General features: G+C 38.6%; 2 protein-coding genes across 5 annotated transcripts in view; one reads left to right on the plus strand and one right to left on the minus strand.

The window, feature by feature from the left end:
- The window catches only part of FGF7 (fibroblast growth factor 7), a 39,900-nt gene extending 35,507 nt beyond the window's left edge, over positions 1 to 4,393 (plus strand). For both annotated transcript variants that reach the window (XM_042474802.1, XM_042474803.1), the window contains exons 3-4: positions 2,127 to 2,230; positions 3,264 to 4,393. In XM_042474802.1, coding sequence (XP_042330736.1) covers positions 2,127 to 2,230; positions 3,264 to 3,458 — 299 coding nt within the window. In that variant the 3' untranslated portion in view covers positions 3,459 to 4,393. The remainder of the gene's footprint in view (positions 1 to 2,126; positions 2,231 to 3,263) is intronic.
- The window catches only part of FAM227B (family with sequence similarity 227 member B), a 98,952-nt gene that overhangs the window by 71,195 nt on the left and 7,186 nt on the right, over positions 1 to 20,571 (minus strand). For 2 of the 3 annotated variants that reach the window (XM_042474797.1, XM_042474799.1), the window contains exons 4-10: positions 20,052 to 20,104; positions 18,982 to 19,026; positions 17,672 to 17,776; positions 13,317 to 13,415; positions 11,472 to 11,573; positions 9,564 to 9,690; positions 7,545 to 7,664 (exon numbers count right to left, since the gene is read on the minus strand). In XM_042474797.1, the coding sequence (XP_042330731.1) occupies positions 7,545 to 7,664; positions 9,564 to 9,690; positions 11,472 to 11,573; positions 13,317 to 13,415; positions 17,672 to 17,776; positions 18,982 to 19,026; positions 20,052 to 20,104 (651 nt within the window). The remainder of the gene's footprint in view (positions 1 to 7,544; positions 7,665 to 9,563; positions 9,691 to 11,471; positions 11,574 to 13,316; positions 13,416 to 17,671; positions 17,777 to 18,981; positions 19,027 to 20,051; positions 20,105 to 20,571) is intronic. The other variant, XM_042474798.1, reaches the window with a different exon arrangement.

A 20,571-nucleotide genomic window follows, 5' to 3' on the forward strand; every position in this document is an offset into this window, starting at 1 on the left:
AATAACTTATTTCCTTGATCACCAGCAACTATTCAGTTTCACACAAGATGACTTGCATGCAGACATACAAGGATGCTGGCATTCTTATTGCAACAAGAATACCACCATCTTTGTGTGTCTACATTCAAGTAATCTTTTGTGAAGTTGAATAGTTGCTGGTGGTCAGGATACTGATAGTGGAGAAGGAACTGATATTTCTTCATTGGCAACTAATAGTTAGGTATGTTTTCTTTGTGGGAAAAATGTCTCCAGGCTTATGGGTACTGAAGGAGAGGTATATGTTGTTACTCTTTGGGAATCTGACATGGAATTAGTAACTACAGAAGTTTTATCATGAGGGTGTTATTAACGTATATACCACCTTTCTCTTAACAGACTGACTCAAAGCAGTCTATTTGCTTCTAATACATTCCACTCGTTTAATAATCAGACAATACAGAACAATATATGTCTTCATTACCTTCTCATTGCTAAGAAAGAGGTGTTATAAATTTTTGATATCCCACCAACCATTCAGGAGTAAGAAGGAGGACAGAGTGTTCTGTGTGCATTTTTATATTTTTATCTGACAAATGGTAATAACAGAGGTTGTTAAAAGTGCTCTTTTCGTTGGCTATGCTGGCTACAGCTGCTGGGACTTGCAGTCTCACATCTGGAGGGCTTCATGATTCCCACTTTAATTTATACATATGAACAGTGGATTCCTATTGCTGTCAACATTTAAAAATTTATAACAAGTGAACTGAAGCTGCGGTGACACTATATTTACTGGTAGCCTTAAAATTATAAAGAGCTCTGCAAAGAGCATTACAGTAGGTCTGCAGCAGGATTCTCCACATATCCAATCAGTATAAAGAGCTTATAGTGGAAATGAAAATTAAGCTACTTGTATCCAAGAGAGCCTTTTTAAATACAAAGAACAACAGTATCACATTATGAATGTAATAATTTGTCAGAGCAGCAACTAATGATCTAAAAAAGATACATAATACCCCTTTGTTATGTTTAGATTTTGGTCAAGATATTGAAATCAAAGCCATATGTACCAGCACATTTTAAAACTTTACGCTGAAATTGAATCCATCTTGGGGGGAAAAATGAATTCAGCATATATGCATGACTTACAAAATCTTAACCCAGCATTCGCCACTTAACACAGCAGTTAAAATGAAGCCTGTATTGCAATGTGAGGGTAATATTTATTGTCAGTGGTCAAAGTAAACTACTTAGAAAGAGCACTGTGACAGGACCTTCCTTATATACCTGAGGTTACCTTTTACTTCTTCTTCACAGAAGGCCCTTTGTCAATCACATCTGCCCTGCCTGACCCTTTTAGCATTTTCCCTAAGTGTATAAGGTCATAAGTGTCTTCCTCTTCTTAAATCAATATCTTAAGTAGTGTGTATTTGCCTTTGTTCAGAGTGCATAGAATTCCTTCAAACAGAGACATCTGTTGTGAACTATAAATAGTAACTTTATCAAATAACATAAAAAACCCTACGTATCTTAGGGCCCGAAGAGACAGACGTTCCAGACCCTTCCGCGTAAGGCAAATAGCATGTATGCTCGAGCCCCATTGAAAACATTGGGGCTCGTGCATGATGTGCGGCGTGGCACACACACCATTGAAACTTCCGTCGCGTGGCTTTCAGCATAAGGTGAAAGCTGCATAAAAGGTGCCTGTGTATGATACGGACGCACTGTAATTTCATGTTTGGTTGTACATACACTTCACTTTTGTTTACCCACATGAGACTAGCTTCCAAAGTCACAATTAAAACATACATACAAAATTGCAATTACAATAGAGATAAAGTAATGTTGGACAGACTCTGGCTACCATCTTCCACTAATGGTAAATAAACAGGAACCCAAACTCCAAACTCTTCATCCTTTCTTACACAGTATATTTTTGAATTAAGAAATTAAGAATGTGAACATCATGCATAGCTCTTTTGATTAAGAATGTGTGTATGTTATGCATTACTCTAAATTTAAAAATCCCTGCTTACAACTTGATTGTCTCTTTTAAAAAGACTGTGAAATTATTTTGTACAGCAAATTGTCTTGTTACGATATGTCAGAAAGAAATTGATGGATTACATCCTCACTGCTCTTCCTTGCAGGTATCCTTGAAATAAGAACAGTAGCAGTTGGAATAGTGGCAATCAAAGGAGTGGCAAGTGAATTCTTTATAGCCATGAACAAGGTTGGAAAACTATATGGAAAGGTACTGGCATCATTATTAGTAGCAGCTTGTATTTAATGTAGAAACAATAAATATGCTTTGAATACACACACACACATTACATTTTATACAGTGACTACTGTTTGTGTGAGAAGATGGGGGAAGCTTATACACTATTGCTTTTACAGACCAATGGGAATAGCTCCTCAACCCTGTCTTGCCTTGGAATACACTCACTTGAGATCAACTGAACGTTGGCTCTCATGAGCCATATAAAAGGAAGCAGGAAGTTGCTGTTGGCAAGCTTGTTAGCAGCTCCTTGGCTCAGCTTCATCTTTCCCTCCTCTTGTCTGAGACAATTGCCTAATCACTTTTGGTTTTTCCACTGATCCAGCCAATACCACCCATGGCCACCTCCCTGATGCGTTTAACAACACACAAGTTTCAAGTGCATAGTCATCCCTATGAAGTGATGCACTGGGTTCTGCTAGCGCTGTCCCACTGACATGCCATCTTCTGCCCTGCTCCTGACTGAACACAACAGGTTTCCTTACACCCACAGTACACCTTATGATGCAAAATGGCTGGAAGAAAGATATTTCAGGGACGTAGCCAGGATTTTAGGAAGGGGGGGTCCAGACTAAGTGCCACCATTATATTGGGGCTTGGGTGCAGCGGCGCAGCAGCACACACCATTCATTTTTCTAACGGAAGGCGGGGTCCGGACCCCAAGAACCCCCCCTTGGCTACATCCCTGGACATTTCTATACTGAGGTCCATTACAATTTATGTGAACCACTTCAATTCAGTACATTAAATGTAAATTCTGCAATTTTCTTGGTTATCATCCAGGGTTCCACCCAAATTATGTCTGAATATTTTTATGTTAATGAAAATTATCCCTCCTTAAAAGTGTGCAAGATACTTGCATAAGAAAATAGCAAATAGATACATTTTTAAGAGGCATGTTGCATATTTCAACATCAGATTTTGTTGTTGTTGTTATATGGCCCTCTCAGGTATTTCAGTGTTCATCTTATTATCTGTTGCCATTCTTTTCTTCTTCTTCTAACAGAAAATGTGCAATGAAGACTGCAACTTCATAGAACGGATTCAAGAAAACCATTATAATACATATGCTTCGGCAAACTGGACCCACAAAGGGAAGGAGATGTATATAGCATTGAGACAGAATGGTGCCCCTAAAAAGGGCACAAAGACAAGCAAAGAAGACACATCGTCCCATTTCCTTCCACTGCAGTTATCCTAATTATATATGGAGAACCAGTTCCAGCAAACATTTTCATTTGAAAAAGTGGACTGTTTGAAAGTACAAGAAAGAGAAGCTGGAATACTACTGAAAAACTGAACAAGCTGGACTTGGGTGTTTATGTTTATTTTTAAGAGACTGATTATTAAAAAAACTGAAGATATACATTACATCAGACTTAGTGACTAAAAGTTGTAAAAAATTGTAAAGAGTTGTACAATCATGTTAGTGTAAGTGTAACTTTGCAGATTCTTAAATTAAATTTACCCTTACGCGTTAAGTCATGACTTGATTATCTGATCATATTTTATTTAAAATAAACCTATCTGCTTAATTAAACATGGCTGCTATAATAATAATAATAATAATAATAATAATAATAATAAAGCAGATGAAAATATTATGTAAAATATGTGGACTTGATGGCTGCTTGAATGAGAGTTCAGATGATCAAGTCAGTACTAATCGTGGAGGCTGAACAGTATTAAATACTTCCCAGGAAAACAAAATTGTATAAGTATTAAAACAATCTGAAATTGGAGTACTGTTTATTCAGAAAATAAAGCTAGTATGGAAGATGAAGGTTGCACCACTGCAATATATTCATATGTATTAGTACAAACAACTAATGCTGCTCTGAAAGATGTTACAAAATAGTGTATATAAAATAATATTAATAAGGAAAATGTACTTCATCTCACTTTCCTCAAAATAACCTTTTATATAACGACGAAGTAAAAATTCAGACATCATCATATGGGTCTCTATGTAACATAACCTATATTTTTATATAACTCCTGTTAGGGCATATGGCTTCTGATTCCCCACACACACACCATTATTCAAGCTTTCTCTGTTGTTACAGCATTAAACTTTAAGTTATAGTTGAACTTTATTGTTTTAAGTTATTTAAACTGATGTTATTTATAAAAAAAAGTATCAAGCTGCATCTGTTTCATATGATTTTGATTCTAAAGGAATAGCAAAACAGTCTGGCTCAAAGGCCACCTCCTCCCACCCCCTACTTCTATGATCAGACACAAAGTCTAGTACACAACACTCTTGCCAATGTGCACTGGATAACAGACAAAAACGACAGCCTGCAGCAATTCCTACAATGCAAGTTTCAAATGGAACAACCCCAAAAATGCAAAAAACAAAACAAAACCGAAAAACCCAGTGCCATATTCTCCTTCCAATTGTCTGATACTATGCCCAGAGTCATAGCAGACACTATTAACTTATGTTTCTCATAAATATTGGGCCATAACCTTGTTGGCTTGTATGGAGGCTGGTGCTTATAATTAGGTATCAGAGATCATCTGAAATAAAGGGAAGAGTTTATAAAGCAGACCGAGAAAGATGGAGCCCACTGGCTACAACTACATTGCTAAGAAGGAGGTAACACGCAGTGAGGATAAATGCAACTAATTACACAACTGATTCCACCCAGACTGTACCCCAGGCCCTACACTCCAGATCATTTTGGATGGACAACTGGTTTCTTGGGTTAGACACAGGGTGAAGCCCCTGAGAGATGAACTCCCATTGTGAGTATAGGACAGAAACAAACACAGAAAATTGAAGTGTACAGGAGTGAGCATACCCCACCTCCTATCCTAATCCGGCTGTGAGAAAAATACAAGCAAATTGGTATCTCTGTCTGCTCCCTACTACCAAACTCATCTCAGACTAAAATAAAATTATCTAGCAGGGCCAACTTTCTGTGCCACCGTATAGTTGTTAATGTTCAGCCATGATGTTGAAAAGGACTATAAAACCTATCTGAATGGTGGCAGAGGTCAAAAGAGGATAAGTCTTTTGTTGAGGAAGCAAGAATGGAAACAGCACAAAGAGAAAGTGTTGCTGGGAACCCTAACCATCTCTTTCTCCTCATCCTCCATTGTCCCCTGCAGGCACATAGCTGGCACAGGACATCTAGCAAGAGATAGAAAAGTTAGTAGAAAATGATCAATGTGTTTAGTTTGTCATTGGTGAGCTAAAAATTAATTCAGTTATATTTTTGTTAGGAGAAAAAAAGATAACTATTAACATGATATGTTTATGTTACATTTCCATTTAAATTTAATGCCTGCACTAGAAGCCTTACCAGAATAAAGATGGAAAACATCATGATTTTACCCCATCCCCCATCTCCGGTTTTGAGCTTCAGACCGAAGGAAACACGTGCATAAATTTATGAAGACACCACTGTTCATCTGCACCACCAAAATTGATCTTGTGTAATGCAAAGATCAGGGGGAAGGGGAGGCAGCCAGGGAAAGGAGAAGAAAGGCAACAAATAGAGCAAGGAGGAAGCTGGGGTTCCGAGGCAAGAGAGGGAGCAGAAGCAAAAAGGTGAGGCAGAAGAGAGACCAAGGGAGACATAGTCTTGAGCCTCAGCAAAGGGGCAGCACAGGAGGCTAGAAGGGGCAGGCAGGCTTAAGGAGACTACATGTGAAAGCAATCTAGAAGTCCTAGCAGACCCCAAGTTGAACACGAGTCAACAGTGTGAAGCGGCAGCTAAAAAAAACCCAATGAGATTCTAGGCTGCATCAATAAAGGTATAGTGTCTACGTCAAGGGAAGTAATAGTGCCACTCTATTCTGCTTTGGTCAGGCCTCACCTGGAATACTGTCCAGGTGTGGGCACCACAATTCAAAAAGGGTGTTGAGAAACTGGGATGTGTCCAAAGGAGGGTGACTAAAATGGAGAAGGGTCTGGAAACCAGGCCCTATGAGGAATGACTTAGGGAGCTGGGTACGATTAGCCTGGAGAGGAAACAGTTAAGAGGTGATATGATAGGGATGTCATATTGAGGATGAAGCAAGCTTGTTTTCTGTTGCTCCAGAGAATAGGACCAAGAGCAATTAATTCAAAACCACAGGAAAAGAGATTCCACCTAAACATTAGGAAGAACTTCCTGACAGTATGAGCTGCTCAACAGTGAAACACACTCCCTTGGAGTATGGTAGTCTCTCCCTCTTTGGAGGTTTTTAAACAGAGGCTGAATGACCATCTGTCAGGAGTACTTTGATTGTGTATTCCTGCATGATAGGCAGTTGGACTGAATGCCCTTTGTCAAATAAAACATATCATATCATATCATTCAACTCTATGGTTCTAATTTCCTAAGATTTTCTTAGGCAAGAAACACTGAATGTGTGTTTTGCCAGTTCCTTCTTTGAATGGTGCATTATTGAAAATCCCTTTCCTTATCAAAAATTATTTCTTGAAAGCCTATCAAAATAATAATTTAAAAAATCTGTCTGCTTATGGAAGCAAACAAGAATAGAGTCAGTCTAGCCTCCCTAGAAAGGAATCACCAGAGTTTGGGAACAGCCACCAAGAAGTCGTTATCCATGTTCTACCAGATGGAACTTTGAATGGGGTGAATCTGGCAGATGGGCCTCCTCTGAAAATCACAGGGCAGGTTTTATGGGAGGATATGGTCCTTCACTTAGCCTGGATTCCAGCATTATAAGGCTGTATAGGTCACTGTCAGCATTTTGAACTAAGCACAGAAATAGAATTATACCCTGTGGAGCTATTGAAAAAAGGGAGCTGTATCCTCCTTGTAATGTTATCTGGTCAGAAATGTGGCTGCAGTCCTTTAGGACAGCTGAAGTTTCTGAGCATTTTCCCAACAACCTACATACAGTCCACTGTAGTATCTAAAAAGGAAGCAAACCAGGAATGGGTACAGCTGGAGCACAAGCTTTAACTGCAAATCAACTCCTGGCTACTGCAGAATATTCAAAGAAAATCTTCAGATCGAACCACTTTACAAACATATTATGGCAGCCTACTCTTGCATAATTATGCTCTGTGTCATTCCTTGCTTTCTCCCCAGAATCCAAAACTTGGAAATTAGAAATATTTAGTCTTATTCCTCCAGCTGAATAGTATTTTGTAAAATACTGATACATTACTGGTTTCATATTAATGCTTAATCTATATGCTTGGATCTATATGAAGGTCTTTTTTTATAATAATTTAATCACTGTTATTGCTGCCAGAAGAAGAACTGTACACTTTACAAACAACCATTCAATAATTTTCTTATGTCTGTTGTCTCATACTTACAAGACCGTGATTGATGCAGCGGTTTTATAAATGATGATGACTTAGTAAAGGAATCTCTTTTTTGTTTTAGCAACAACCATATCTTCCACTCCTTCCAAGCAAATTTTCGTGGTTTGAAACCTGCACAGCATAAATTACATTTTTTCAAAAAAGTGGCACTCATTGAACTACTACTATATCTATATTACCAGTCTAAAAGGCTGTTTAAATTACAAGACACTAGTAAAGAAACTTTACATTGGCCTTATTTATCAAAAGAACTTCCTAGTTCCATAATAAATGAAGCCAAGAAATGAAGACAGACTTTCTGAAACCAAACTGAAATTGCATATAGAAAGCATTGGAATAACATGTAATTTCAAAATCAGTTATTCAATTCTCTGTTTGTCTTGTCATGTTGTAGATGTACAGTTACTGAATGTGTAGATATGACAGAATTGGTCAGGGCCACATGGAGCAAAAATACTTTATTGTATGCCTCTTTCCTGCAGTTCAAGAACACCAATTACCATCAAAAACCTCCCTAAAAAGAGCAGAACAGAATAACAGGGATGGAAAAGATGTTTTACAGCCAGAGATTAAAATAGCTTTCCTTTTTCAGCTTTCAAAATGAGGATGAGTGGAGGTGAAATAAAAAGAACATTAATCTATTTAAAGAAAACTGAGTATGAGAACTAATACTCATAAAATGCACCAAGAAATGTATACAGTATTAGAAGGTTAGTTAGTTGGTTAAAAGTTTATTGAATGGTCAGTCAACCATATCAAAACAGTTAACATCAAACATTGTAAAATATGGGGAAGCACAGTACATGAAATGCAATGGAAAAAATAGGCTCAAGTAGGATAAAAGATAAATTAATAGTAATTAATTGTCATCTTGTAATTGAAAGATGATAAAATGTAAAACCAATATGTTTAAATAAATTCATCACCTTTGCAACCCCAATGTGTTCAATAAAACATGTTCTCAGTTGACCATCCCTAACTAGCATTTCTAAAGACTATTTGCACCTTGAAGGAAATAAGACAGCTGTTTATTGCAGTCCAAGTATGCAGTTCTAGCAAGCATTGTCTGTAGGTACTGGGCCCTTACTGTTGCATTGTTGACAGCCCTATGAGGAACGGTTTAGGGTGCTGGGTATGTTTTGTCTGGAGAAGATTAAGTGTTGATATGATAGACCTGTTTAAATATTTGAAAGGATGTCATCTTGAGGAGGGAGCCAGCTTGTTTTCTGCTGTTCCAGAGAACGGGACCCAGATCAATGGATGCAAGCTACAGGAAAAGAGATTCCACCTCAACATTAGGAAGAACTTGCTGACAGTAAGGGCTGTTTGACAGTGGAACAAACTCCCTCGGAGTGTAATAGAGTATCCTTCCTTAGAGGTCTTAAACAGAGGCTGGATGGCTTTGATTGAGAGTTCCTGCATGGCAGAAAGGGGTTGGACTGGATGGCCTTTGTGGTCTCTTCCACCTCTGTGATTCTATGATACTAAGTCTTGGGGATGCCTTGAATTTCAACGAGAAAACAGTTCACAAAAGTTTATACCATAATATGGGTAAATCCTATAAATAATTCCCAAAGAATGATCCATGTTAAATTCAGTAGGGTTTATTTTGGAGTGGAGATGTATAACGTGGCACTGTAAATGTATACACTTGTAAGGTGTCACAATATGACCATTTGTGCTATCCAGTGGTTATCCCTGTGGTCCCTAATGGGTGGCCATATTAGTGGCCACACACATGTTGCACCACCATTAGGGACAACAGGACTGGAGGTCCTACGTTTTTCATATCCGCGGTGTGTGTGTGTGTGTGTGTGTGTGTGTGTGTAACAGATCTCCAAAGGATACCAAGGTTTGACTATAATTCTTACTGTGATGTTATTAATAATTCAGCAAAACAGAAAATGCAGACTGATATCATGTAAAAATACTGATTTTGAAAAGACCTAATGCCACATATTTCAAAGATTTTGTTTATTTATTTGTTAAAGGAAATTAACATTACTATACCTCTTATCCACTGGAAAACTAAATCCATCAATTCTTCTTTAAACTCATCATTAAAATGTCTATAGGATTCAGGAAAAGCTTCACAAAAACTAACATAGATGGTTTGTGACAAGCAGTCAGGATACATCTAGAAAATACAAACTATGCTAAATTTAAATCATAAATAGTTGGCCATGCCTATATATTAAATAAACAGGTGAAATATAGTTTAAAAGAAACCTGCATTTAAACATAGGTAAGGGCACATCCACACTGATTAAAAAGACCAGAAATTTCCTGGTTTTGTTCCTATCCTTTTCAGTTTTATTTTTAAGCTACATTAACATTTTGTTTAACTCTGGTACAATCAGAGATATTTTATACCAGCTCCCAAATTCAGGTCCAAAACACAATGCACAAATAATAAATTTGGAGATTGCTTTAACTGCCCTGGCTCAATGCTAGGGAACCCTGGAAATTGTAGTTTATTGTGGCACCAAAGCTCTCTGATAGAGAAGGTTAAATGTTTCACAAAACTACTGTTTCCAGAATTCCCTAGCATTGAGCCTGCGGAGGTATAGCAATCTCAAACTGGATTATTTCTGCAGTGTGTTTTGGACTTCAGTTTATTTTAACCCAGTATAAAAATCAGAAAGAAACAAGAACAAAATCTGGGACTTCTGAATCAGTCTGCATGTGCTCTAAATCAGTATTTCTAACTACACACACACACATGCATACTGAGTTCAGCAAACAAGCATGGTAGTTGAAACAATAAGTAAGCATGGCAGCTGAACACCTTGTAAAGCTGGGCTATTTAGTAAGCATATGGAGATTATTATGAAGAAACATGTTATCAACTAAAATGAACCCCAGAAGCTTTATAAACCAAGGAGACATGCATGAGTTATCATGGAATCACCACTATAAGCAACCAGAAATCCTAAACATTAAATTACAGCATCAGAGGGCAACTTGCCAAATCCCATCATCTTTCACCACTAGCTACACTGACCACGGCTAACTGTGAATTGTGGTCCAACAACATTTGGAGGGCCACAAGTTAAGGAATGTGATTTAAGGGTATGCGTTTTCCTCCCATCACAAGCAGAGTAGGTGATGTAGTGGTTTTCATCCTCCAGAAGACTATACTTATGGGGCAACGCATACCTAAATGACATGCATATTTTTTTTGACCACAAGAAATTCAGGAGATGTGGTCTCTAACACCAACATATCTCCTTATAAAGTGTAGATTAGGCTATGGGCAATGCCTGAAGATGCAGCCACTCGTAGCAGAAAAAACAGTTGTGATAAAGGGACTTGCAGATAAAACAGAGAATTAAAAAGGCTGTAGGATTTAGATACGTTTATCTCTAGATATAAGAGGTATCTACAGGCCCTCTTCAGTATCCCATTAGTCACAGCAATATGCTGTGTGAGGACATGGGAGAGGGCATTATCTGTTGTGGCACCCCAGTGAAACACTATCCCCTTGGAAGCCTGATTGGTGCTTTTCGGCACCAAGTAAAAACACAGTTGTTTAAGCTTCTTGGACCTAACTGATTTCACAAAACCCTTCGTATGCACTTATTTGCAATTCATTTTAAGCTATTGTGATCCTTTTAATCTGTCTTTTAATTTGCTAATTGTTTAATATGTTTTTAGCCCTTTAAAAGTATTTTAATTGTTTATTATTTGAAATTTGTTAAACTGGTTTTATTTTACGCTGCCCTGAGATCTTTGGATAAAGGGCAGGACAAAAATATTTATATCAATCAATCAACAATATAAATATAGTTGAATAGGAGACACAGTAATACACAAACAGGATGTCAAAAGGATGCATCTTTTTGTCCATGCCTCTGATAAGGGAAGAATGAACAGGAGAAACATTCACAGTTACAAATAATGAATTGGTGCCATTACCTGAAAGAAAGGATCTTTTATGTAATTGGGAGTACTCAACAGAAGTGCCACAAAGCTATCTGATATTCTGTCAAAAAAGTGATCCTGTTCGTCTTCATCAGGCTTAGTGGGGAAAATATCAGGAAAACATATTATGAGTATTCATATTTAATACCCCTAGTTGCATTGCATTTAAACATGAGTACAGTTCAAGACATGACAAAATGATTCCATCAATAGGAGCTTTCAGAAGATTACTAGGCATTAGACACTTAAGTGACATGAAACTGTAATATTTGCAATAAATCTAGCACTTGATCAGTTTTTATGCACTTTAGCGTGCTGATCAGCTGATGTTCAACTTTTCTTTTAGCCTCTTTTATGTCATTTATCTTGATATCTGGACATAGTTAAATGAGGGAGAAAGAGGTAAAGAATTTATAATGCAAATGAATATTCTGGTCAATACAGGTTTTTGATTTGCATTTTAGAGTTCACTAGAGCTGCAATCCTATGAGCTAGTCCCACTGAACATGAAGGAAGTTATCATTGAATACACATGTACATGATTATGCCCCGGATCAGACAGGCTAGTGGCATCTCAAACCTGGGAGTCACCCAGTGCAGGAGGTGAGGCTTTGGGGTAGGACTTCAAGGGCAGGGCCAAAGGGCACACCCGCACCTCCCTGCCTGGTGCAGCCTTACATGCGAATAAAACCGCACTGGGCAAGGAAGTGAGAGCATACCCCAGGCCTCTCTTTCCCTGCCCGCCGTGGCTTTACATGTGAGTAAAGCAGCGCTGGGCAGGGAGGTGAAGGCATGCCCCACACCTCTCTCTCCCTGCCTGGTGCTACCTTACACATGAGTACAGCTGCACCAGACAAGGAATTGATGGCGCGCCCCAGGCCTCTCCTTCCCTGCCATGCACCTTCATGCATGGCAGGGAGATGTGGGGGGGGGGGCAGTTCAGCTGGGTATTACCCAGCTTCTGGGGTCTCACCCAGTGTGGTCCACAGACTCTGTACCCCCAAGTGATGTTACTGAGACAGGCCAAATAAAGTGGCTTCCGGCCACTTTGGGGCGGAGTGTGCATATGATGCACACCCTGGGGTGGCCAGAAGTCGCTCAGAGTCTGCCTGAGGCAGCCCCAGGCTGCCAGCAGAAAGAGCGGGGAAAGCCCACTCTTTGCTGGTAGCCCATTTGGGACTGTGGCAGCAGCCCATTTTCAGAGCAGGCTGTCCAGTTGCCATGGTCCCATGCTGATCAGGAGCTGACTGGGGCTGGAGAGGCCAGAGGCCAATCTGCTTCACCCCACTGTTGTAAAGTAAAAATTGCTTCCATGTTCATATATAAAAAAACAAATATGGCAAAATGTTTGTAGCCATTGCAAACTCCCTGATTAAGCTTAGTGAATTGCAATAGCAATTGCATTTACATTTCTATACCATTTAATAATGAGCTCAGTTTACAGTCTGTAAGCCAGTTGGCCCCAACAAGCTGGGTACTCATTTTACCGACTTACAAAAGGATGGACGGCTGAATGGACCTTGGAGTCCTGGAATCAAACTCACAATGTTGTGGCTATAGTGCTGGCATTTGACCACTGGGCCACCAAGGGCTCCTTATAAATGCAATGAATGCAGCAATTTTTTTCTACCTAAAATCAGAGATGCTCCCTCTTGCAACACATTTTATGACCTACACCTGCAATAGAAAGCACTTGAAGAGCTTTTTTAAAAACCTACAAATATCTATGCACATTATCACAGATGTACTAATACACAGTAAAAAAATTAAATGTCCAATTTATGTTTTTTTAAAATAAAATGGGGAAAAACATAATGAGCAAAGATCTGTTCTTCATACCTTGAATTTATGAAGAAACCACCACCAAAAACAATCTTGTAAAATTGCTAGAGATGCTTCTGAGAAAAATAATTTCTTCAAAACTTTTACATTCACTCCCTGTCAAAACAAGAAGGGAAAACATAATGAGTGGTAATGAAGCCCCTTTCAACTAGTCTCAAACAGATTTATTCCCAAAAGTGTCCTTAAAATGCAATGCATTTATTCTAATGCAGCTCACTCTGGACCTCAACCATGTTTCCATGTATCTACTACTATGTTGTAATATGCAGATTATACATATATCATGATGAGGAGAAGGAGGAGTATCACAGTTTGGTGCAAAGCATAATAAAAATACATACCTTATACAGCATGGTGTAGTGGTTTGAGCATTGGACTACAACTCTGGAGATCAGGGTTTGATTCCCCATTCAAGCACAAAAAACACTGAGTGACCTTGGCCAAATCACACACTCTCAGCCTCAAAGAATGGCAATGGTAAACCCCTTCTAAAGAAACTTGCCAAGAAAAGTCTATGATAGGTTCGCCATCAGTCAAAAATAACTTGGAAGCAAACAACAACACCATGCAGCATTAAAATCACAGAATCATAGCATTGAAAGAGACCACAAGGGAGATCCAGTCCAATCCCTTCCATGTAGGAATACACAATCCAAGCACTCCAAACAGATGGCCATCCAGCCTCTGTTTAAAGCCTCCAAAGAAGACTCCACCATACTCCAAGGCAGCAGGTTCCACTTTTGAACAGCTCTTACCATCAGAAACTTCTTCCTAATGTTTAGGTGGAATCTCTTTTCCTATAGCTTCACTCCACTGCTCTGTGCCCTAGTCTCTGGAGCATCAGAAAACAAACTTGCTTCATCCTCAATATGGCATCCCTTCAAATAATTAAACATGATCAAAATGTTGTCCCTTAACTTTCTCTTCTCTAGGCTACCCATACCCAGCTCCCTAAGCCTCTCCTAATAGGGCTCAGTTTTCAGACCATTCATCATTTTGACCACCCTCCTCTGGACACACTCCAGCTTCTTTACATCCTTCCTTAAATGTGGTGCCCAGAACTGGACATGATATAAAGTGGTACTATCACATCACAGATTTTTGCCCCAGGAACTCAGGACACCTCTCAAGAGATCTAGTCAGGCCCACAAACTACTGATTCTGTACCCCTCAGCAGGGAGTCCCCTACCACTATGACATACCTCCTCTGAAATTTGGCAAAGGTCAATCCATGTGCTGTACCTTCCAAGGTTTTGTGCCCATTCTTTAAGGACTAACACCACTGCTCTTCTTGCTTCCCATTACTGAAAAGGAAGAAAGCTCCAAACTGATTCTACAGCTTCAAATTCACAAAATTATCCCCAGTCCTTCTAATTCTACATGTCACATTCCTCCAACTGTCTATCTCCTGTGTATGCAAACTCACCTCCTCCCCAGGGACATGCCTTGTGTTCTGCTTTCTCCAAGAAATCCTCACGCACCCTAATATGCTGCAGAGTGGATAAACAGGCCTCAGCATGCTGGATGTTCTCTTTCAACAGGGCAACCATTTTGCTATAGGTGTAGCTACCCAGATCCTTTGGCAAGAACACCAACATATCACAATGGTTACAGGTGATTGCAGCAGCTTCTCACTGTCTATATTCAGTTGTCTGAAGTAGGCACGTAACCAGAAGTCAGGGTCTCCCCCTCAAAACACTCCTGTAGGTCTTTCCTGTTACCCAAACTCTGGTTGCTGTGCTCCAGGGACTGGGACTGCACCTATATAGAGATCTAGTAGCTGCTAACTCTTCCAAGTCTCTGACTCACTTCCTTAAAAACACAATGCAATATTTCTACACATGGTGTCTGGTCAAGTTAAGGTAAAAGCTTTACAAATGGTGATCTTGGTTCCAATCCCTTAGTTCTGTGTAAAGGATTATGACAACTGACAAGTCCCATAGACTCAGCTGAGGGGTAGACACTGAGTTGAACATACTTATGCTCATTCAGTGTCTTACGCATTGTCTGGCAGAGCAAAAGGCTGCAAAGAACAAAGAAGCCTTGGCCTATGACAGTGGACATCTAGGCCAGTGGTCCCCAAACTGTACCCTATAAGCCATGTTGGCCAATAGTCTTGGTTTCTGGGAGCTGAAGTCCAAAATCTCTTAAAGGGCACAGTTTAGGGACCACTGATCTAGGCAGTGGCAATTCATGGTCTGAGCAGGGAGAGCACCTCTCTCCATCCCTGCAGGATGAAGTATCCCATGTTTTCAGATCGTGGGCCATCAGCATCCATTACTCATGAACCACCAGTTCATCACTAAGTGGTGAACAATGTTAATCTATACTAGTATGTATAAAGTCACAACTTCTTTTTAATGAAAAAAAAAGTGGATACACATTTGAAAGAGTGATTAAACTTCTGGAGCTATGTATACAAACAAAAGAAACTGGCAGTAAGGAGGAAAAACAGCCCTCCCCTACTTTTCTGCTATAAATTTCAAATTCTTGGGCCATGTTTCATTTTTTAAAGTTACAGATTTGTAACATGCACATTTCTGTGTAACATGCAATTTGCCAACCTGGCTGTTATAAACAATGCTGTATTGGTTGTACATACATGTCAAAGGCACTAAGCTTTTCTTTAAAAAGATGTTGATGTGTGGTCTATATTGGTAAAATAGAGTATTGATGTAGTGCAAGGAGAACCAAAGCATGAAATTCTGCAAATCACCTAGTGAGTATGGAGCCCAAATGTGGTCTACCATTTTAGTTCCTCCATGTAACATTTAGTAGCGGTAATTTGAATGGCATTTTGGGGACTTGTAACGGAAAAGTAAGATAATTTCCTTGATTGATCAGAATAGTTTTCTTGGGGAAATCACACTGCATCACAATTGGCAAATTATTCTTATAGTAATGAAACCAAGAACTGACCTTTAAAGACAAATTGTACCTTATTAAGTCATGTAATGTAAATCTACAAGAATAACTTACTCTTCAACTACAGCCTCGTATAACCGTTTTAGAACTGACCCCAGTTAATGGTTTGATCAATACTCATTTTCTCTAGAGTAAGCAATCAATTATTATGTGTTCTGTGATTGTAGCAATTATTTTATGGGATTTAAAATTGATCTTGTTTGTTAATGCTACATTACCAGCCTTCAGATGGATGCTTAGTTTCTAAGACAGTTTTGGTTTCAAAAGACTATATGTGAAAGCACGAATCTGGCAGAGATCTAGAGGGAGGTTTGCTATTTAGATGAAAAGAGGAGCCAATAGAGCTCAAATGCAATGGCTTCAAACTATTACATCCCCTAAAAGGTCTGGTTCTTCTCATACTTGACACAACTTGGCCTTGAGCAAATGACAGGATATTAATAATTACCACAATAAAATAAATCTGACAGTGTTAAAGTTTCTAAGTCCCTAAAATGTCATAAGCTTCTAAACATACAGTTTGTAATCTTAGGTCTGAAACACACGGCAGAAATAATTCAGTCTAACTGTCCTGGCTCAATGCTAGGGAATTCTGGGAACGGTAGTTTTGTGAGACATTTAGCCTTCTCTGTCAGAGAGCTCTGCTGTCACAATAAACTACAAGTCCCAGGGTTTCCTAGCACTAAGCCAGGGCAGTTAAAACAGTCTCAATCTGGATGATTTCTGAGTGTGTTTTGGGCTGGCTCAAAAATATTAACAGAAAAATAGGGGGGAGGTGTCTTAGATGTCTATACACTAACACAGAGCATGGGACATAAACAAGATGAACTTGAACACCTAGCACAGCAAACCAAAAACTATATAAGAAGCATCATTGAAACTTGGTAGGATGAATCTCATGGCTGGAATGTGGTAATAGAGAGGTATAATCTTTTAAAGAGAAATAGGCCAAACACAAAAAGAGGAGAATGTGTGATTCGCAGAGACCATGAAGAAGAAACAGTGCACAGTATAAACAATACAATACACTTTGTAGAGATACATAGACAGCAAAGAATATCTGAATATCCAAACGCGTTTCAACAAATGACTTCCTCAGTGGTAAAATAGTGCTAAAGAGATGGAAATAAACTAATTTGTATATAGTATACATGTGAACAACACATGATATTATAACATAATAATCAAACAGATGCACCTGTAAGGGCAACAGAATAATTATCCTATTACATATACTGGATGACTCATTGGTAATAGGATAATTATTCTGTTGCCCTTATATCATGTATATAAAATACATTACATAATATTTATCAATTTTAAGAGACCATTTTGAAAGGTTGATTTAAAATGGCTTTCGTAATAAATCATGTGTATCAAAACAAAACTGTTTTAAGTCACTGCAGGACTTTATCCTTACAGGTTACCTTGAAAGTCTGAACTTTTAGAACTGAATCCCAGAGACGTGCAGGTTCCAGATTGTTCGGTAGCTTTGTCAGTTTCTGTACGTTGAAACCAGGGAACTTGAAATTCTAAAAAGAATTACAAGGTTTACTCAAATATGAATCCAATTATTTTAGAAAGGTAACCTCATTTAGAAAGTTGGTATACCCAGAGAAACGTAGAGGCAAACTACTAATCACATTCTATACATATTTCAAATGCATGAATAGAACTGGCAACACCTTTCCCTCCCTACAAACAAACATGCATGCTCACAACATGTATCAGACCTGTGTCATGTGGGGCTGAATTGTCCCTCCCCACGTCACTTTCTGACTCAATATGCCCTGCATTATTTGTCTGCAAAGCTGCTATTTCTAGTTAAAAGCACCCACCGGGGATAAAGCAGATGAAAAAACAGACATTAAATAACAATAAATAAACCAGGATCTTCTCATCTACCACTACAGTAACCATGTGTAAGACCAATTCTGCTGTGAAAGAGGGCCTTACCACATGAGCTTCCCCAACCACTACAATTTTGTTGTCTTTCAAAACGTCATTCAAGCTGGATCGTTGCTACCATACTTTCCTAACCATTGATACTATAGCATCTAATAGTACTAAAGCCATATCGCACATCCTCTGCATTGAATTAACCTCCTGAGCACATGGTGGGGGCTGGAAGAACACACACACACACAAATATGCACACAACACACAAACACAAAATGCTCACATAAGGCAGGGGGATGGTTGGGGAGGGGGAGCAGGGTTATGTATAGATGGGTGGAGGGAGACCCTTCCTTCGTATTTCTTCCCTGACAAGGGCTCATAGCAAGGCTCTAGAAAGGTAACGTCATTTAAACCTATGGTGAACCTATGGCATGCATGTCAGAGGAGGCATTCAGAGCCCTCTCTGTCGGCACACACGCCGTTGCCCCAGCACAGAGTTCATCAGAGTTTGTTACCAGAAAGCCAGGGGGAAGTGGGGCTGGGCTGCTCATTGAAAGCTCTATTACTGTATTGTGTTTTGCTTTCAAGACAAAAGATGTTAATGTACAAGGTTTTTTTTTTCTAAACTAAAACCTTGGTATTCTGGTTAAATTGCCATGTTAGAACTTTGTAATAAATAAGTGGGATTTGAGTTGCAGTAATAATAATAATAATAATACCAGTAATAATAATAATGTTTATTTATATTTCCTGCCTCTCCCAAGGATCATGTCAGAACATCATATATAGTACTTCTGTAATACTGACTACTAGTCTGTAACAGATTTGGTAAAAGTACCTCAACTGTTTTACAATTTGTGTCTTGTATGATGTCTGCAGCAACCTGAAATACATTTTAAACAAACATGTTTTAAAGTTATGCTAAATCCACTGAGAAACACAGTTTACTGACAGTATTAAACCTAAAATACTATTTGCTGAAAATATATGATCGAAAGATAGTATGAACATTTTTTGGATGGGAAACATGACATCGTCATTATTGTCATCATCATCATCATCATCATCATCATCAATATCCCACCTTCCTCCCAGTACAGGGACTCAAAGCAGCTAACAAATCTCAAACAGTCCAAGTTAAAACACTATAAAACATTCAAAATACAAGTTTAAAAAAACAATTATAAACCATGAGCATTTGCTCAAACAGTATTTTAACTTGGAAGTATGTCCAAGTGTGCTTAAACAAACTAGGATTATAAATCAACTATAAATTAGGCTTTATTCTAAACTTACAAATCTTGTGGGGAGGTGTTCTTGTTTACTGGTGAGCATATAAAATCATTATTTTGCTTTTAAACCCTATCTTAGTTGAAGGAGGCTGAGAAAGTCAGTGTAGCATAGTGATTTTGGTGCTGGACTAAGACTGGGAAATCAGGGTTTGAATTTCCATTCATCTAAGTGTGGGCAAGTCACACTTTCTATATGACAATGACAAACCTCTGAATAAATCTTGAGAAAATCAGTGATGATCACAAGCAAAATAAACCTTTTTCAGTTGTTTCCCCATTCATTCATGAGCCACTATTGGGGGGGGGGGAGATGCCCTGTAACTTGTATGTGTTCCTATGTTTATATATGCAACAGAACAAATTGGCAATGAGGTAAAAAAAGAAGTCCCGAGGCAGTAGAATGGTTATTACTTTTAAGATTTTGGTTGTGGAACAGAAATCACAATTATGAATGCCTCCCTTTGTAAGAAAATGTTTTGTTGTCAGAAACCTAGTAGGGCAAAGAATCCTTTTTTCTTTTGATGTGTTGGCTGATATTTTTAGATGCAAAACTGACTGTAGATTGTGCTTGTGATACTGACTGTGAGCTAGGGATATTAACAAATATATGTACTACCTTAAGTTTTTTGTTCCTCCTTATGTCTTGTGGTTCAGTAAAAGTATCTGCAACTTGCAAAGAACAAAGAATGCTAAGAATGTAAAGTATTTAAGTAATTTGCAGTTTCAGAAAACAAAATACACCTCTAATGATTTCGCTACAACAGTTAACTTGCTTTTTCAAATACGCACTATGCTGCAATGTTCAATCACTGAAATAGCATTTTACATCTTACCAGGAGGTGCCAGTTGTGCTGAAAGAAGAGCAAGGTGGGCATCCTTTTAGGTGGTTTGGCTGGCATTACCTTCCATTTAGCTTGTGTTATTATTATTAATTATTATTATTAAACTTTATTTCTAGAGCACTGTAATTATACACAGCGCTGTGTATAATTGTTGTTTAAATGGATTGTGGGCTGGAGTGGGAAAAACCAGCCAATCAAAAGTGGCATGATTTACTGATGGATGGGACCACAGGTTTTGACATGCAGGCTTCACTTTGGTCAGCGATAGAACTATATCAGCCAGCTCCCAACACT

This window comes from Sceloporus undulatus, chromosome 6 (genome assembly GCF_019175285.1).
Source record: "Sceloporus undulatus isolate JIND9_A2432 ecotype Alabama chromosome 6, SceUnd_v1.1, whole genome shotgun sequence".
Lineage (NCBI taxonomy): Eukaryota > Metazoa > Chordata > Lepidosauria > Squamata > Phrynosomatidae > Sceloporus > Sceloporus undulatus.